This window comes from Lepisosteus oculatus, chromosome 7 (genome assembly GCF_040954835.1).
Source record: "Lepisosteus oculatus isolate fLepOcu1 chromosome 7, fLepOcu1.hap2, whole genome shotgun sequence".
NCBI lineage: Eukaryota > Metazoa > Chordata > Actinopteri > Semionotiformes > Lepisosteidae > Lepisosteus > Lepisosteus oculatus.
Genome location: NC_090702.1, coordinates 46362139 through 46381101, shown reverse-complemented (window position 1 = coordinate 46381101; position 18963 = coordinate 46362139). Strand labels below are relative to the sequence as shown.

Here is an 18963-nt window from a genome sequence, read left to right as displayed (position 1 = left end):
GTGTCGCAGTATTTAACAAAAACAATTAATTAAAACTGCCGTAAGATGATCCCTTACTATAGTCTAGAATTTCTGCTTTTAATTTATAAATAGTAAAACTGTGGCATCATTATGTACAGTAAGCACCTGATACCTTACTAATAACAAGCTTAATGAGATTTTCTTTTCTTTCTTGTGAGCAATACAAAATCTTAAACAGTGCAGCATTTACAATATTTTGTCTCTGCAAAAAGCATCCTTGTTTTGAAGAGGCAGCTACAAAACACAGAAAATGATCGTATTAAGTTTACTGCTCTCTACAGAGCAGTAGGATGGTCAGTGTTTGTTCACGGCTTGTTTGTATCTTTTTAGATTTGCAGTTTGAAAGGTTTGCCTCACCTTTCTGGCTCATATCCAGCCTGTATGCGGGTGGCACTGTACCTCTGGGCCGCTGTCTCATGCCCATGCCCATGGGGGTTCCCATGGAGTGGTGACCCATGGAAATGATGGTCATTCTCTCTGGGAGACAGGCGAGGCTTGGCAGGTTCTGTGTCCCCTACGATCCGCCGGTAATCAATCTGATAGGGCTCTCTCTCCCCTTCTCCAAAACAGTCATACCCGTGTCCTTCCATCCCCACAAGATCCAGTGTGAGGGATTCCGAATTACCTAATTCCAACCCTTCCTCCCCAAAAACCTTGGAACTCTCACCGTGTTCTTCAATGCGGATAACCAGCTCTCAGTTTAGAAAAAAAACCCTCAAGTCCTCCTGATGCCAAAGGAATGCACGACTTTCAAAATATTTTCAGTTTTCTAAAAAAGATTGCTCGCCTTCTTATTCCTACAGAAGGATACACAAATGGATCCTCCAGATTTTATTGAACAATTTCTAGGACTCTAGTTTGAAAGCAGAGCAATATTCGCTATCTGGCTATCATAGCAAGGCTGAAAAAACAAAGCAGAGATTTAATGGGCTGATATCCTTGAAATGGTGAGCAAAGTGAACAACAATATTGGATCCGATGATAAGAACAGAAGCAGCATAATAAACAGGTTTCAGCTGAAGAGAGGTATTCCTAGTTTCCTCTGACCTGGTTAGAACACTCTGGTCCCAGATGAAGCTGCCTTCTACAATGAACGGTAGATTCTTAGTTCGCAGGCCTCTGGGGCAGATTGTTCAGTAAAGGGCAGGGAGATTGTTTTGTTTCCCTGCTGTCCTGAGATCCTTCCACTTGGCCAGCTTAACCCTGTTTTTGACAGGAGCATACGTCACTTTAGCAAAGAGGATTGGAGTATTAAAAAAGGGGGCAGGGGCGTTCGACAAAACACTTCTACACACATTCCCCGCCTATTGCTATCACAACAGTGTGTTTGCACATGTCCCAGAGAGATATAACTTTCACTGTAAGAGAAAAACAAATGCAAATCCCAGATGTGACCTTAAGTGGATGGCTTCCCAAGAGGTCGTTACACAAACATGATCACATGGAAATTCCATGTCTTGACGATGGCTTGTTAATCTCCAATACACAAAATGTGGTACTAATTAAATAGGTAAGCCTTGAAGTTCTGTCACACACCTTTGCTGGATAGTTACAGGTCAAGTTACATCCCTGTACCTTCTGAATACACATATTTTGGGAGGAGATAGGTTGCCGTATGAAATGCAAAGCCTTGACACACAGTATGAAAATATATACAATAGAATATATTTTTAAAGCTCTAAATTTGGTTGTGAACTTTAGGCCAGAGTTTAAGTAGTCGAAGTATCATAATATCATAGTGAGGTTTAGAGTAATACATTCACTTAGAAGTCTAAATTCCTGTTTTTTCAGTCAACATGTCTCTATAGGAGCTCATTTACAGTAAGTCATGGTTTGTTGCCAAGCTATTGAGAACAAATGCTACAAAAGCAGATTTGTACAGTAAAAATTGAATGATGATAACAAGCAATGAAAGCTTACTGTAGTTATATCTCTTTAAATAAACCACATCCAATGCAAAAATGTAATTGGGGCAGCATTTGTCTTCTCTGTTGTATCTTGTTTTCAAGATATGTTTTCCTGGACAAGTTACAGTTGTTATTTTATAAATATTTTGTATTTCAATATTTCCATGTGTTACTATTTACAAGTACTTATTTTGCTGAACTTTGCATGTATTACACAGTGCAAAAGATTTGAATGCAATTTGCATGTGTTTCTGAGATTGAGACCTACTAAATATTTAAGTCGACATTGTGTACTGTATATCATTAAGTAAATTTGTTCATAAAAGAGGTTTTGGGATTATAGGACAGTAAAGTGATTCATTCAATCAGATATGGTAATATATCTCTATAATACATTCTGAGACAAAAGTAGTATAAAAAAGAACAGAATAATTTCTTTGTGGAATTTTAAAATCACTAAGCACAAATCATGTTTCTGGAAAATTGTAGGATTTTTTAATTAGGTTCAAATACTTTTAACAATGCTATAGAGAACAAAATTAATTACATAACAATTCAACTCAATAACATAATTCATTTCATATACACTATATATACAGTATACATGTGGAAGCATTGTGTGACAGTCATTCTTAGCCCTATTACTGTACATATTTCAGAATTTCAGTTGATTACCTGATTTAATCATATTTTAAATAAAATAACAAGTTGGGCATTTCCTATAAGTGAAGGAATTAGTACTTCAAGAACAGGTTTTGTGTTGTTTTTTTTTTCAATTTTAAGAAACTTTTTTATGCATTGGATGATGACTCCAACACTCCTCTAATTCAAAACAAGGTAATATATTCTAGGACTTTAGGAACAACATCTTCCGAGGGTATTTGCATTTGGTAGTCTGATGATTTAAGCATTATGAACTTCAAAAGTATCACAGGGTTCTGTCTGAGGCCTAATGACATTTATCTTAACCTTATTACGCAAGAAGCATTGGTCACCTTTAGTAAGCTTCACAACTATTTTCCCTGAAAGGCCGAACTGCATCCCCTTTCCACTTTCGTTACCATGCTGAGATGCTTTTCTTTAGGCGTATGGAATATCTCCTGGTCTTGCTTGAGAACAGCATGTGATGGTAAACTCTGGTGTTCCCAAGGTTGCTGCGTTGCTAAGGTCCCTCTTGACGACTTCATCTGCAGGTGACTGACTGCCTGTGACAGTTGCTGAAGGATTTAATTAGAAAAGCCTCTTACTGGTGGCGCAGAGTCCCCCATCTTTCAAGGAAAACAAGGTTAAACAGACATTTACATTGAGGTGAACACCTGAGAGCTGAGGCTAAAAGCAAATGGATTCAAATTCCCTAAATCCTTTAGTCTTATTCTGAATGACACAGGCACCTGTTTTTCTTTCCCCAGTGGGTCTTTATAAAACTCAATCAAAATATGAATTGATACCCCAGGAGCTGAATCTCATTTCAGTATGATTTACAGTTTTAACAGCCTTAATAGTTATAGTGTTATAGTTTCTGAGATAGATACTCAATAAATTACATGCTGACATAATTTCAAAACATTTCCATCATTTATAAATGCATAAAACAATTTTCAACTGTCCTGGTAGGACGTTATCTTTGTCTTTTAAGGTTTACAGTAATGCAATTCTGTGCTCACTAAATGATTTATTGTGTCTGAAATTCTGTTCTTGCATCTGTATTTAGTGACCTGGTAGAGTTTTAAACTTATACTTAAAATAATCTACAGTATATTTTAACATAGCTTTGTGTAATCCAGTTTTAACTAATCTTAAATAAGTATTTCTTTGTCAACCTAACTGAATAAAAACAAATGCACATACAAAAAATTAAAAAGGTGTCCTTTAAAAAGAGAAATCTGTTTTGCGCTTGTGTGTGGAATTTAACTGTGAGCTTGTTGAGTAGACAAAGGCACAAAATATAAACTTGCTGACACAAACCAAGATGGTTTATTTTTTTACAGACCCACACATAGAGATACTTTTGGTGGCACATAACAGCCAGTCTCCTTGTGCATGTCCTCAATGTATCCGCACACTGCATGACTGCAATATTCAAACATAGAGCTGAATTAAGCAATTCTAAATATAGGGTAAATGCCAGTCAAATTACTAAACAATCTGTATGTTTGTTCTCAAAATGTTGTTAATGTATTCAATGTGATGTATTAGTGACTGCTTAATAAAAGTAAATATACATATTCGTGAGTTCATTTAGGATGAGACACAATTAACATCTAAAGTCTATCACAGCATTTAAAAAATGCTTAAGATAAGACTTGAGGTTGATTACAAAGTGGAATTGTAATCCTCTTGTTCACCTCTGACAGATAGCCCTGATTTTATCTGATAAAGCATGTCCTAAGTGCATGCAGAAATCATTAGACTTGACATAAAAATAAAAATGCCTGTTTAGCCTACATACCCTAAGAGTAGCAGGGCTGATCTAAAGGAAATGAAGAGGTGAATTTCATGCTGAAAAGGAAAGTCAAACTGTCGAAATTAACTCTTTCTAGTTCCTTTGCTGCAGCTCTCAGCTCAAAGGAAAATTAATGCATTCTATTTGGTAGGAATTTTTAAGTTATAGAAATCTCATGCTTCTGTGAAGACTACAAGTAGCCTACAGAATGTTAATGCGAGAATTACTCGTTGCATGCAAATGTTTAATACTTACAAGGGAAGTGGGTGTTCTGGCCTTCCCCTCTCTGCTTTTTGAAGTGGTAATAAGGATCACATGCCTGCTGTACAAGCTTTCCGGCTCAGAACTATATAAAGCATAACCAAGCCAGGAAGATTACCTTTGACTTTCCATATGTAGCATCTTCCTTTTCATTAAGAACTTCATGCAACAGAACAAAGAGCTGTGTGTTGAGATGGTCTCTCCATCAGTTACAGAAACATTAGATTTTTTATGCTGTCAGGTGATGTTGCCGCGTTCCTTGCACACAAATAGCATTAGAGTGCAATCATTAAGTGAGAAGAATCGATTTGTTTCTTAAATATTTTTAAAATTATCCAGTAAGACATGGTATATTACCCTGGAAAATGAATTATGTTTGGTTTCTTAGTCTTTGCTTCAAGGGGGCATCAGTAGCTTTTCATTAGGTCATCTATTAGCACCCAAACTAAAATTCAGACATCAGTTAAGTGTTCTTGAAACACACTGCTGATCAGAAGTTTTAAAAATCTTTTATAAAATCAGAAATACATGTATGACATGAGAGAGCAGCACGGTGAAAGCACAAGAGTGCACTGCTGCCTCACCTCTTTAGTGTCCCGAATTCAAATGCCCTAGGGCATCCTTTCACTGGTCACTACTTTCCTCTACCAGTTCATAGACATGCTGCTTATCTCCATTGGCATCTCTAGATAAGTGTGTGTGCACTGTAATTGACTGATGTCTGTCTGAATGGAATCCTGCCTGGTACTCATTCACTGCCTAGTTAGGCTCCAGTTTACCATGACCCTGTATTGGATTAATCTGTTCTTAAAAATGAATGAATGGGCATCGACGATTTTCTCATAGCCCCCACCAGTGTTTTCTACTATTATAACAGCTATTATAATAGCTATTATAATATTATAATTGAAATTAATTTTCTTGGTTCTTAATTAATGTTGTTTAGTCTTCAGAAATGCGATCACAACAAATCAAAACTATACAGCTTCAATTAACTTTAATAAAATCTGTTTACATAAAATGTTCTCTTCTGACTTTGAACAAGTGTTAATTAAGATGAGTGAATTAACTAATTGAAGACACAGGGTGTGAATATTTGAATACTTCTGGGGTTTATAGTATACAATTTTCTGCTGCAATACACTGAAACACCATTTACTGTATTGGTCAATTAAAGTAGTTCAGTACTGCCACCTGGTGGTTTAAAAGGTACTTGCACATCCACGCTACTATTCAGTTTCTAACTTGTATAGATCGATTTTCACCAATTTGTTTTCAAAGACAGAAAACAATATTAGGAAATTGAGATCCCCAGAGGCCTGGAGATTGATATTTGATTGATATCTCCAGTAGATAACTATTCATGTACAGGTTATTTCTTAGTCAATTTCGATATCTACTTTGGATCACTCATCCTGGAATATTCATTTCACACAAACCTTCTTAAGCTTTTTTTCAGAGGGAACCAGGTGTTTGGGAACCAATGTTCTGGTACGTGTGGAACTTCACTGTTTCCCCTGCCTAAGAAAGGCTCTGGGAACTGTAGATGCAAAACAGATAACCTCCATACAGTTTATCACAGCTGAATAAGTGTTTTATTAACATAAAGTGGAGAATGCCGACCAACGACCCGCAATATGAGACTCTGAACAAATATATTATGGGTTTATAAGTGCATGTTTTGGCAGACTGACACCATTATTGGCTTTTGGAATCCCTCTGGACTCCTGGTCTCCTTTCAGAGAAGCCTGCGCTTTCCCAAAAACCACTCCATCACAGAGGTATGAGATGAAATATCTTTCGTCTTCATCTTCCATGGACCAACTCTTTAAATCTTCCAAAATCCCCTGGAGAAGCTGGAACAGCCAAACTCAGGAAACACTCCTTCCTCTTCTTCAAACCGACTATTCCTTACATTAAACTGCAGCCATATCACCCCGCAACTCACAATTGGTAACCCACTGAAGCTAAGCAGGTGTGAGCCTGGCCAGTACCTGGATGGAGATCTCCTGGGAAAAACTAAGGTTGCTGCTGGGAGAGGTGTTAGTGGGGCCAGCAGGGGGCGCTCACCCTGTGGTCCACGTGGGTCCTAATGCCCCAGTACAGTGATGGGGACACTATACTGTAAACAAGTGCCGTTCTTCGGAGGAGACGTAAAACCAAGGTCCTGACTCTCTGTGGTCTTTAAAAATCCCAGGGCGTTTCTCGAAAAGAGTAGGGGTGTAACCCCGGCATCCTGGCCAAATGTCCCATTGGCCCTTACCAATCATGGCCTCCCTAATAATCCCCATCTATGAATTGGCTTCATTACTCTCTGCTCTCCTCCCCACTAATAGCTGATGTGTGGTGAGCGTTCTGGCGCACTATGGCTGCTGTCGCATCATCCAGGTGGATGCTGCACATTGGTGGTGGTGGAGGGGAGACCCCATTACCTGTAAAGCGCTTTGAGTGGAGTGTCCAGAAAAGCGCTATATAAGTGTAAGCAATTATTATTATAAACTGGGCTCATAAATGGCCAGGCTTCCCCTTAAATAGGAAGATATGCCCCTTGTGTCCTTAGAGGCCTACTGGCACACCACACTTGACTAAAAGGGGAACTGAAACACTTTTTATATTTTGGGGTTAGAAAGAATCAGTATTGGTGAGTGCATTTCAAACCACAATAAAATGTACATAGTAAAATCTCTAAGTTACGTCACAAAATAGCTGACATTTCCAGCTGTGCACAGGACCATGTTCTGTGATTCAGAACGAGGCAACAATTTCCAGTGATGCGTTGCAGGCTTATTACACTGAAAATCAAGCTGTGAATACATATTTTAATCAAATAGAACTATTGCTTTCAACTTCAAGGCAGGTTTGCCAACTTACAATACTTGTTAACTCTACATTCAGATCACACTGGAGCATTCTGCAGTGAAATATCTGCTGTTCAACCTCTACTTATTTGCTAGTACATCACATTAGTCACTGACTAATGTGACTTTCTGCAATTTCCCTCACGGGATCAATAAAGCATCCATCTAGTGACCAGGAAGGGAACCTTCACATCGCAGATCATAGGAGCCCATTTGCAAAAACACAGTGACTTACAATACTTTCACAAAGTTCACGATTTTGCAAATAATTCCAATTCGTAAAAGTTTCCTATAACATCAATGAATTGGTTTGTTTTTTTTAACAAAGATTTAATAACCAGTCTGAAAATCTGGGATTGCAGCTCCCCTTTATTCCCTTTTCCAACTACAATCAGCATCACTCAACAGCTCTTCAGAGACGACAAAGGATTCAAATTATATCCAAGAATACCTAAATACAAAAATACTAAATTCACTCTGGTTCCTTCAATCACCACTCCAAATCCACTCCAAAACGCACACAAATACTTGCAGGTTTCTTCTTAAATTTCCAAACTATCCCTGGCTTAAGACTTACAGGCTAGCTATTCATTTAATTCAAATCAGCATGCTATATACCAGGAAATTTTAAGAGCAGCATGTGATATTAACATGCAGAAAAAACAGATTAATATAATTGGATAAGAATCATCCTTAAAGGCCTTATGGAGTGCAACAACCACTCTGGGCACATTGTAACTAGATCTTAAATGTGTATCCACAGTAATTACAGTGCATCCTCAGTAACTGTAGTTGCATTGTAGTGATGTTTCCCAGACCTTGTGTTGAAAAATTATTTCCACACAAACTTAAAGAACAGGCGGAAAGATCACTAGTTATAAAAGTAGATAAGTGAAATCATTTAAGTTCTTAGGTACATATGAAAATCTATTACACTCAAAACACCAAAACAAAAGCCTAAACTCTTTTTCAAGATATTAAGGTCTTCTTGAAGTCTATCTCTAGCATTGTCAAGCAGCTAAACTGCTTTCCGGGATCAAGCTCTCAGACTCTTCAAAACCAAACTTCCACAGAACTCAAATCTCTCAACTCACACATTCATTCCACAGAATTGACATAGTTTTGTGAGCAGACAAAGTTGTTTATGTACAGTTAGTTAGTTCTCCCTCAGGTGAATGGCACATAGAGAGGTTCTTCCTTCTTTCCTTCAGCTGGTAGACATCACTCCAACAGACTGACACAGGAAGCTTCTGCTTCCTGACTTTAAAAGTCTCTTGACCAACTGTTTTCAGCTACAGGTCAGGTGACTAAGAGCAGCAGCTCACTCTCCCAGATGTGGTTCAGACAGGGCTGTGCTCATACTGTACAACAGGTACAGGACTTTGGTTGAATTCATCTAGTAAATGTTTGATTTTCACCAGCAAAGCTTGTGCCTCAGATGAAATGTTCTCCTCAAGGTCTTTCTTAACTGCTTCAAGGCATGTTTTTACCCATCCAGGGTTATACTGTTTAATTTCTGCTTGCAACGTGTCCACTTTCTCTTGGACAAAAGTAAAGAATGGCTTATCCTCAGTAATTGTAGTTGCAATCTCAATCTTCGTGCAGTTTCTGATATCTGTGATGTTTCCCAGACCTCGTGTTGAAAAATTATTTCCACACAAACTAAAATAACAAGTAGAAAGAATCAGTGGTTATAAAAATAGACAAATTAAATCATTTAAGTTCTTAGGTCCATTTGAAAGCCCTATTTAACTGCCTGAAAATGTGCTACACTAAGGTTTAGAATGCTTTTAAAACACTGAATCAAAATGCAAATAAATGGTAAGCTATTAATATACTGAGAAACATTAAAAATGCAACAAATACTACAGGTTCCAATACTCTTTGTTGTGTTTTTATGCCTGTGAATATACATTTACAAAAACCCTGTTTATTAAACATGTGACACAGTCCTTCATAATACCTAAAACTACAGTATATTTGCAACAAAGAAAAATTTTATTGAAGATTTGTTCATTAATTATTTGTATCAAAATAGTTTCAAATTATTATTAAAAACAAAAGAAATATTGATAGCTAACAACAAAATCAACCCCCAATTACTGTTCCATAGAAATGAATTCTGACTTGCAACAATAATCCAAAGGAAGGTTATAAAACCATTCATGAATGTTTATAAAAAATTTCACTAAGATAGGATAAATGAATTCCTGAACTCACTTGATCTTAACGAGCCTCGTGTTTTTGCTTAAGAACCTCTTCATCTGTTCTGTTCCTTCATCAGCAATGTTATTATGGTGTAAATAAAGAGTCTTCAGGCTCTTGTTTACCTCAAGAGCTTCCCATATTTTGCAAGCCCCTGAAGACTGAAGGTTATTTGTTCCAATCCTAAATATAAGACAGATGTTGCTTATTTTAACTTTAGTATGCACAATTTTAGTGTGACAGATTAATCTTAAAGTACCTCATAATATATAAAATAACAACAAATTTCAAAGAGATACTTACGAAAGTTCTTCAACATTGCAATCCTTCAGTTTTAGGATATGGCCAATTACTTTAGCAGATTTGTCTGTTAGTTTGTTGGCACTGATTCTATTCAACAAAAAACAAAAAGTACAGATTTTTTAATAAACAGTTATCAAAAAACATTTTTTTTAAAGCAATGTATTGAATTATTGCACTAAAATACCTGACATCCTTGCTGTTTGCGATGACATCTTTCAGTTGTTGTATGCCTTCATCTCCAATTTCACACAATCTTAAATCAAGCCTGTCAAGTTTACACTGTCGAAGGCTGTAACTAAGAGCTATGACATCCACACTGCTTAGGGGAGTGTTAAGTAGATCGACCTCCTTTATGTAAGTCGAAACATGGAATGTTACATGTTTATCTTGTAGCTCAAACAAACAATGCAGGAGATTCAGCTGGTCTTCTGATGTGTACTTTGGAATCCGCTCCTGAAACCATTCCATCAAGAGTTTCTTTCTGTTCTCAGAAATGTCAGATCCTGTCTGGCAGAAGAGGTCTGTTTGTGATGCCAAAACCCCCATGAAAAGCCTGGATAACGTATATCGTTTCGTTTTCATATCTTCTAAAAGTTGAAAATCATTTTTTGTCTTTGAGATACCGCTCATACTGTCTTTGAGAAACAGCAATGTATTGAGAGCTGCGATTAATTCATCGTCATTTTCTATGGAATGGACAAAGTATGATGCGGCAAAAAGCTCCTTGAAAACGCCATGAGAGAATTCAAAATATTCTTCTTCTCGATTTTTCTTCTTGAGGAGCACATTAGAGAAGTACTCCAAGACTTTGGGCTCCAAGCCATATTTTCTCATGTCAATATTATTTACTCTCAATTGTCCAGAATTGAGGGTCTCCAAACACAATTTCCCAAGCTTCTCCACACATTTAATGATTTTCTCTTCCTTTTCATTAATGGTTAAATGGTTAACTTCTTCCTGAGTATCTGCATAGTCTTTCAAGGTGGAGCTAACTAAACTTGATATATATCCAATGAACACACTACTGCATGTGTTTGACTTGTTTAACATTTTACTGTTTGTCTTTTCCAGCTGGCACATAAAATAGCTGTGCAAAGGAACTGATGCTAAACAAGACAATGTTTCATCTTCTATAACTTGCCTGTAAATGTCATTTGACATTTTTTGATCTTCACAAAAAGATTCACAGAATACTTTGATTTCTTTTATGTTAAGAGCTGGTAAAATGACACAACGGTCAAACCATCTGGGGAGAGAACTGTCAAAATTTCTCCTGGAAGTGACAATTACAGAAGCTTGAGGTAGCAGCTCCTTCTTTATTATTTTTGATACCAGGTCACCTATCTGTAATGTATCTGTAAAGCTGACTGTGTCCGAAGTGTTGGCTGTGCTTTGTAAGTTTAACATATGTATGAATTCATCCAAACCATCCAAAGTAATAATTATGCGATCAGGATTTTGGAGCAATGCATCAGCTAGGGTCGAAGGTATTTCTTTCAGATTTAAAAATTCTTTAACACTTAATGCCTTAACCGAATTTAGCACAGTACAGCTAAAGTTCAAGATACATGTATCTGATAAATTTGTCTCTTTCGCCCAGACCACCTCCATTGTTTTCATTATGCAGCTTTTTCCGCCTCCAGCATCTGCTATTAGCAGAATTCGCTTTCCAGCAGGACACTGCTTCAAAGTCAAGAAATCATCAAGTGGTTCTTTTTCCATTGTCATATTGTAGTTCATTAGCTCTCTACTAGTTCCAGATGCCAACATTTTTGGATCTACAATATCAAGGTCTCTTGATATAATACGTGTTGTATCAATCATGTTATATTCATTCAAAATACTTTTCTTGTACATTTCAATGTCTCCTAAAAAAAGAAAAAAAATACTTTCAAAATCTGCATAAAAAAACAACGTTATTTTGAATGTTTAATGAACTATGTCAAACATCTTAGAAAATGCAATCCAACACAGTGTTCATTTTATCCTGCATGTTAACACTAACATATTTGGTCAAGTGTCAAAAAAAGTGTTTCATTTCCCACAATTTTTAAGCAAGTGTTTTTTCAAGAAAAAAGTTATTCTCTACTTCACATAAAGTATTTAATATACATTGTTCATATATGTTTATACTTCACATTTTGTGTTTTGTGATATACTGTACATTATTTTGGAGTAGCAAAAAAAAAACACTTACGGTCTTTTATACTGATTAATGGCACACCCTCTAAGGACAAAGAAAAAACAATTTCATTAAAAAGAAGCATGAACTAGTCAGACATAGCAAATTTGTTTATACCTCAATACATACTCTTCAAAAAGTAAACTTTGTTAAGTTCTTCGACATAATCATAGATTTTGTTCCTCTGGCCTACATTTCATATAACTAAACATATTTATTAGATATTATTACATACATTTCAATTTAGTTTTAACTTAAAGTTTAAAAATATGCTTCACAACAGTGTTTCCACATTGCTGCAGGTTATTTCAATTTTTACTTGTAAAATGTTACTGTATGATTGTTTGTTTGCACTATCATACTATTTTCTATTAATTATATAAAGAGTGGAAAAACTCATCTGGCAAAGTTCTCAAATATCCAAGCCGATATGTGGACATATTCAACTATGTAACAAATTCAACAAACAGCTTGTATTGTATCTGATAATTTGATAATAATAATATTGATAATTGTATATCCAGTAAATCCATTATATGCAAAACTGCATAAGGTGAAAACCAGTACACTAAAAAAATCTTAGCCATAAAAAGCATTACCACTGAATGTAAAGGGATTTAATCTTTTTAAAATACTTTGGCCTAAAATTAAGAATTGCATTAGTAGTTGTAGTAGTTCAACATTTGTGTAACAATATCACACAATATCAATTTTTATAGAAGCTTGTAATAATTAAAATATTTTCTAGCCATATAGCCAATCTGATATAGAAACAACTGAAAGCTGAATTTACCTTCAGTCACATGCATGTGAATCTTTCGTCTTCTTAGAATAACATAAATGGCAACAGCAAGCAAACTTGGGAACAAAAGGACTAATAAAAGTCTGGTGTCCCATGTTTCACTTTGATCTGGTTCCTTCAAATCTGTGAATAACCATAATAATAATTTAAGTAACCCTATTCAGTATTTCAAAGTACAATTACAGTATGTCATTGGGAATGTAACAGGAAATGAAAAAGATATCTAAGCCAAGCTTATGATTCACACAATATTATGTATGTGGTGATTAAAGACATTAGAAACTGACCATATAAGATTATGAATATTACATCTGAAAAACAAATGCCACCCATGGTAAGTCAAAGTGTAACCAGATCTGTACTGATATTGGAAAAAGGAAAGGTACCATTTAGAAAATAATAACAAATTATGTCTTAAAAGAAGGAAACCCAGCAGAGAAGAATTAAAAACAATTAGCTCCCAGAGTTCTGGAGGCACAGCCTGAAGGCCATTCCTGCCTACTGATCTAAAAAACAACGATTTGTGGGGAGAGATAACTGAAGAATAGATCTGACCTCATAAATCACTCAGGTAGAATAAAAGAACACAAATAGCAGAAAGTCTCCTAAAGACAGTCTTTCCGAGACCACAAGAGGGTTAATTAAAGACCAGCTAATGTTAAAAGTGTGCCAGCATGTCAGGATGTCAAAGATGGCGTTAGAAGCACCAGGTTGGACCCTATGCGGCGCTAAGCGTGAGGATGACTGGAACCAATAAGCAACCAAATCCAAAGGCAAAAGGCAAAAACCAAAGTCGAAAAAGTAGAACTTGGTCAGGGACTGAGTGGAGTGAGAGGGTATAAACAGGGAAGAGTGTGATGAATGACAATTGATTAATTCGTGTGTGAGCATTGGTGGCGAGAGGTACTCGTGATTATGCGGATCATGAAATCAGGATTGTTAAATTTCACTTTCCCTAGTTTTTAGCGCCTGGGATAAGGTCTAGCCAGAGAGCTAGGAGTCCAAAAAGAAACACCATTTAGTTTCAGTTTAAAATGGTTACATATACATATACTCAGTCTATAAGCTGTGAATTCAATTTGCACTTGGCACCAATGAATAAATCTGCACTTGGCACCTGCACTTATTCCCTGCTCAGTTTTCCAGATATTAGAGAATAAACCAAAAAGAGCTCAATCGTGGTAACAGCTAAGCCCCAGCATCACAGTATGCATGAATCACTTTCTTTGTATGATGTTAGTATAGTTAGTATGTTTGTGTAAATTGATGAATTAACACTTCCCTATATCATCACCATCATCGCAGTGCACACACTGACAAAGATGTGCATACACTCGCACCTGGGCCAACTTTCCCAGAAGTCATTAAACCTTCAACTGTGCATATAAAAAAACACATTTTCTTTTTCACTAAAATGTCCACAGTCACATAAAGGTTGTGGAAAACTACTGTGAAAGCGATCAGGTTCATATTATGCTATCATTATGTTTCTCATTAAGGCATTTTAAATATCCAAGAAATACTGAACAATCTATTTCAACAAATATAAACTCCTCCATGGCTGAAAACTACAGTGATAAAAAACATACAATGTTAGCTATGCTAAAGTATTTTAACTGAATGAAAAGGGCATTTCATGCACTTTACATAAGGCAGGCAATTAAACTAATTCAAAAACAGCAAAGAAAACAGAAGTAGCAAGATTAAATAATCCTGTTATCATCATCAATATTATTATTACAGCGATATAGGAAAGTGTAAACTTGTCGATTTACAAAAACATCCAAACAGACTCCACACAGAAAATAACACATGGATACATATAGACCGTCCCTATCAATTTAAACCCCAAATTATGTTCCAATTTCAATTCAACTAATATTGAATTGTAAAATAGCTGTTGTACAGCTGTACAGGTTCAGGTTCAGGTTACTTAATTGACTTGGCTATTGTCTAGTTGATTTACACATTAAGAAAGTATCTGGTATGTCTATAAACTTACAGACTGACCAACTTCAGAAAGAAGTGGCAACATTCTCTATACACACACACATACACACACAAAGAATTAAGTGCCATATCAAACCTTGAACTTTGAGTGTCACTTCATTAATTGTAAAATCATTTTTTTCATTTACGGCTGTTAAGCAAATATATGTTCCGGAATCCAGTGGTGTTATTGCCATAAGAAAAAGAGAGGCATTTCCTTTTGAAAATTCTTGCTGAAACAATTTTGTTCTTCCTTTAAACTGGTCATGCTGGAAATCTGGATGGTCTGACATGTCATAAAAACTGTGTAGAATTGTATTGTGCTCTGCTTTTTGCCAGTTAATAACCAAATGTTCAACACTAAAATTAATCGGTGGCCTGAATGTACATGGAAGCAAAACATTTTGACTCTGATTTCCCACAACATTCAGGATAAGTGCACCTGCGAAAATAAAAAAGAAAACAATCAGTCAATTAATAAATCAATCTTTAAATTTGCAGCTAAGTTAGTATTATGTTTATTAAACATTTAGTAGTTTAAAAATACTACTATTAAATGTAGTAGTATTTCTACCTACCTGTTGTTGCAGAAAGAGTAAGAAGAAGAGTTAAACGTTCAATTATTCCTTGGAACATGGCTTGCTTATAATCTGTTGTCAAAGAAATGAGGCAACATGTATAGTAAATTAGAATGATGTACAGTTTAAGATTAATGTTCTCATCTTCTTTTAGGTTAATTCAGCTCTTATGTTTAAGTTAATTAATGCACTTCTGCTTGCAGTTTACAGCATTGGTTCAGGTAAAATGACAATATAGATTGGCAGTCAAAGCTACAGAAATACTTGGCAACCTTACTCAAATTCTACTAAGTGTGGACAATTTTAATGAAACCGCTACCCCATGCACAAATTTAAAATTCAGTCATAAAGAAATACAAATGATTTAATTGTGCTTTACCTTAGTTACTCCTTGAAATGAATATTCTTTCAGTTAAAAGCATGTTTTCAGACAGAAGGCTTTGGAGTGCTTCCGACGACATGGATTTTAGCATCTGGGAAAATCCAACCATAAGCCGTGCAATAGGATAACAGCTGTTTTAAGTAAATTAATATACTTTAATGAAACATTATATGACATTGTGACTCTGTAATTGAACATGCATTACAAATTATAGTAAGAAGAGGTACTGAAATAAAAGTAAAATGTTCAGCATAATTAAACCATAATAAAAAATAAAACCAAAAAGCTGGTAGCCATACAAACAAAAGTTGATAAAGGAAAACAACAAAAATCAAAAACAGTTGGATAGTACAATATTAACCCTTTCCTAGGCTGTACAGCCCGCTTTCAGATTTAGCTTCATAGATCTGTCTGTATCAAAGGAAACAGCAAAGATGATCCTTTAGAAAGCCAAATCCAAAGAATAAATAGAAAAGAGTAGTATGGGAAGGCAAACAATTCCTGAACCTTTTGCCTCCATTAAGAACAAGAATGTGAAAGCTAGGAAAGACTTCAGTGTGATGAAGCACAGTAAAACATGTAGGGTGACAAGATAAAATGTTTTTTGTTCATGGGCTGGTATCTTAATACACCTAATATTTTTACAGGAAAACATAGAAAATAACAGATTATATTTATTGATTTAAGATATAAAATATTTGAAAAAATATAGGTTTATCTTATCATCATTATTTCAAATTTCAAATATGCCTGTACATTCATGGATTATTGCTACCTTGCTTCATGTTTTTACTAGTTTTTATGAACTACAGTATTTACGACGATAAGGAAGTCTTAAGGAAAGCGGCTTAATTTTTAGTAATAGAATTACAAAGATATAACATTAATGCTATGAGAATCATTACATATTTTTTAAAAGTAAACTATTTTAAAAACAATTCTAGCATTTGTAAAATAGAAATCTTATAGAACGAAACTTAAGTGTCTCCAAACGATCTTGAATAGGTCTTGGAGTGTGTAGGTTGCACAACGATGGACTATATATGAAAAAATAAAATAAAAAAAGTAACTCCCTATTCTCTTTATGGATTTTGGTGTAAACATATGCAACATGTTTTCGAAAAGACACAGCTGTATGTGTGAAGAGATCATTTTAAATCGAGAAAAAGGGTCGAAAGCGAAAGGATTTTCGCGGTACTTTCGGTTAATTTTCAGATAAATGTCTTACTAAAACTGCGCGTTGAAATGTTAGATTAATAAGCCAAAGTAACTCTTAAGTAAAGAACTGTGAAGATACCTGTCGGAATGCAAAGATTCTTGATTTTGCACTTTTCAACAAAGTGCTGCCGAGCTCCAGAGTTCACACAGGTAGGTGAAGACGAGTTGTTTGTTTTTAACAGTACTTTCAGTTTCGGTATTGGTTCACTTTGCACACGAAGCGCCTAACAGGAACTGGGGGAGTAGCTGGCATTTTAAGTTTCGGTGCTTTGGTCGTGTTTTTGATATTGCTAAATCTGTCGTCCGAATATATTGAGTTGAAGGGGTATTTCAAATATGAACAAATAGGCTAAAGAGTATTGTACTATTTTCGGGTTCGGCGAAAATAGTACAATACTCTATTTTCAGACACTCGTTGACTGAAAAACGGCGGTTTTATTTTTCGGCACAGACAGCACACCCTCCGCGCCCGCGCTCCTGCAGAGAGAGAGAGAATGAGAGAGAAAAAGCAAAAAGTCATAAAAGCATTTGACTCGATTTGGCATGAAAGATTGTTTTATAAACTTTTCTAAAGTGGCATAGGGGGCAAAGTGTACGACATAATTAAATCAATGTACTCGGAGAGCCAATGTGCAGTGAAAATTTGAAACAAAAGGACCAAATTCTTCACCAAAGGCCATGGGGTGAGACAGGGCTGCATCCTGAAACCCTGCACATGGATATCTGTAGAAACATCCTCCGTGTGCAGAGAAAAACACCTAACAACGGGTGCAGGGCTGAATAAGTCCAGTACCCACTATTGATAAACATACAGAAAAGAGTATTAAAGTATTGGCTACACCAAAAAAACAGCGACCAAATATATTTTTATATATTGTAACAAATATTGTATTTTTCACTTGTGGTTGCAGTTCATCAATTCAGTTTCTTTAGCTGGAATGAACTACCCACAGGAATCAGAATGACCCAGTTCCTGACCAGTGTTCAGCACCTGCTCAAGACTCATCTGTTTAGATATCACCTGTGATCTCTCATCTCTGAAATACATCCTTTATTAAAGCTGTTGTTTTTTTCACACAAACACTCTTGGTATCCAAACTAATTGTACTTATTCACTGTAACCATGGAACTAATATCTACGGGACGTTTACATAAACTGCTCTGTATCCACACTGTAAGGTATTTTAGGTCTTACTGTTTAATGTAAAACATGAACTTGAGTTGGTCTTCACATATAGAAATGTTATGATTTATTTTCACCTTATTTTGCCTTGTGTTTACACTAGAGGAACTTTTCCTATGTAAGTCAACGGGAACATTGTTATCTGCTATACAAATAATAAGATTAGAAATATTAATTGGTGGAGATCATCAGTGCAAAGCTGGAGTCTAGAAGTTAATAGCGAATAATTTAAAAGACTCCAAAGGGCCTATTGATTTTTATAAAAAGTAGATGTACAATAAACCAACAAAGAATCCTCATAAGCAATAGCATTTAATTCACCTTTTTTCTATGTGACCACAACATCTTTAAACCAGTGTTGCATAATTCTGGACAATAATGACAATATTTTATCATTGTCATTATTCTGAGTAGCAGTTTAGTCTGCTTTATTTATTTTAGATTCAGTTTCAAAGAGTTAACGCAACCTATGTCTAAACAATGTCTCATTACTTGAATTAAAGCTGTGTTAAACACTCCTGTCCTAAAACAAAACTTTCTGATCTGTTAACCAGCAGGATTTCCTGTTATTTAAAGCAGTGATGTCTCTGCAAAAACAGGATATTTCACATTTTTGTATGCTAGTAAAAGA

General features: G+C 35.6%; 2 protein-coding genes and 1 long non-coding RNA gene across 8 annotated transcripts in view; 1 reads left to right on the top strand and 2 right to left on the bottom strand.

Moving 5' to 3' along the window:
* Nucleotides 1-1181, bottom strand: part of impdh1a (IMP (inosine 5'-monophosphate) dehydrogenase 1a) — a 48044-nt gene extending 46863 nt beyond the window's left edge. For all 4 annotated transcript variants that reach the window (XM_015352228.2, XM_006633214.3, XM_015352229.2 and 1 more), the window contains exon 1: nucleotides 379-1181. In XM_015352228.2, coding sequence (XP_015207714.1) covers nucleotides 379-611 — 233 coding nt within the window. In that variant the 5' untranslated portion in view covers nucleotides 612-1181. The remainder of the gene's footprint in view (nucleotides 1-378) is intronic.
* A 6660-nt stretch (nucleotides 1182-7841) lies between these two features.
* LOC107077990 (NACHT, LRR and PYD domains-containing protein 1 homolog) lies at nucleotides 7842-17584 on the bottom strand. 3 transcript variants are annotated; one of them, XM_015352252.2, is made up of 10 exons: nucleotides 17229-17583; nucleotides 15929-16062; nucleotides 15550-15621; nucleotides 15069-15413; nucleotides 12974-13105; nucleotides 12196-12225; nucleotides 10183-11866; nucleotides 9999-10085; nucleotides 9711-9878; nucleotides 7842-9152 (listed from the first exon to the last, which is right to left on the bottom strand). In XM_015352252.2, exons 3-10 carry the CDS (start codon nucleotides 15605-15607, stop codon nucleotides 8831-8833), a joined length of 2826 nt encoding a protein of 941 aa, XP_015207738.2. In that variant the 5' UTR covers nucleotides 15608-15621; nucleotides 15929-16062; nucleotides 17229-17583; the 3' UTR covers nucleotides 7842-8830. The 3 variants fall into 3 exon arrangements, with proteins under 3 accessions (XP_015207738.2, XP_015207739.2, XP_015207741.2); XM_015352253.2 differs by having other exon boundaries at nucleotides 15929-16022; XM_015352255.2 differs by lacking the exon at nucleotides 12196-12225 and having other exon boundaries at nucleotides 17229-17584.
* LOC107077992 (uncharacterized) lies at nucleotides 17211-18230 on the top strand. The gene is made up of 2 exons (XR_001478974.2): nucleotides 17211-17299; nucleotides 18061-18230. It is a non-coding gene; the product is annotated as an uncharacterized lncRNA (long non-coding RNA).
* Nucleotides 18231-18963: the final 733 nt, after the last annotated feature.

Coding starts and splice junctions, on each gene's coding strand:
- LOC107077990 (XM_015352252.2), bottom strand. CDS start 15,607: ATGTTCCAAGGAATAATTGAACGTTTAACTCTTCTTCTTACTCTTTCT. Junction 13,106..15,068: donor AGTGACACTCAAAGTTCAAG/GTTTGATATGGC, acceptor GGTTATTCACAG/ATTTGAAGGAACCAGATCAA. Junction 9,153..9,710: donor ACGAGGCTCGTTAAGATCAA/GTGAGTTCAGGA, acceptor TTGTTATTTTAG/TTTGTGTGGAAATAATTTTT.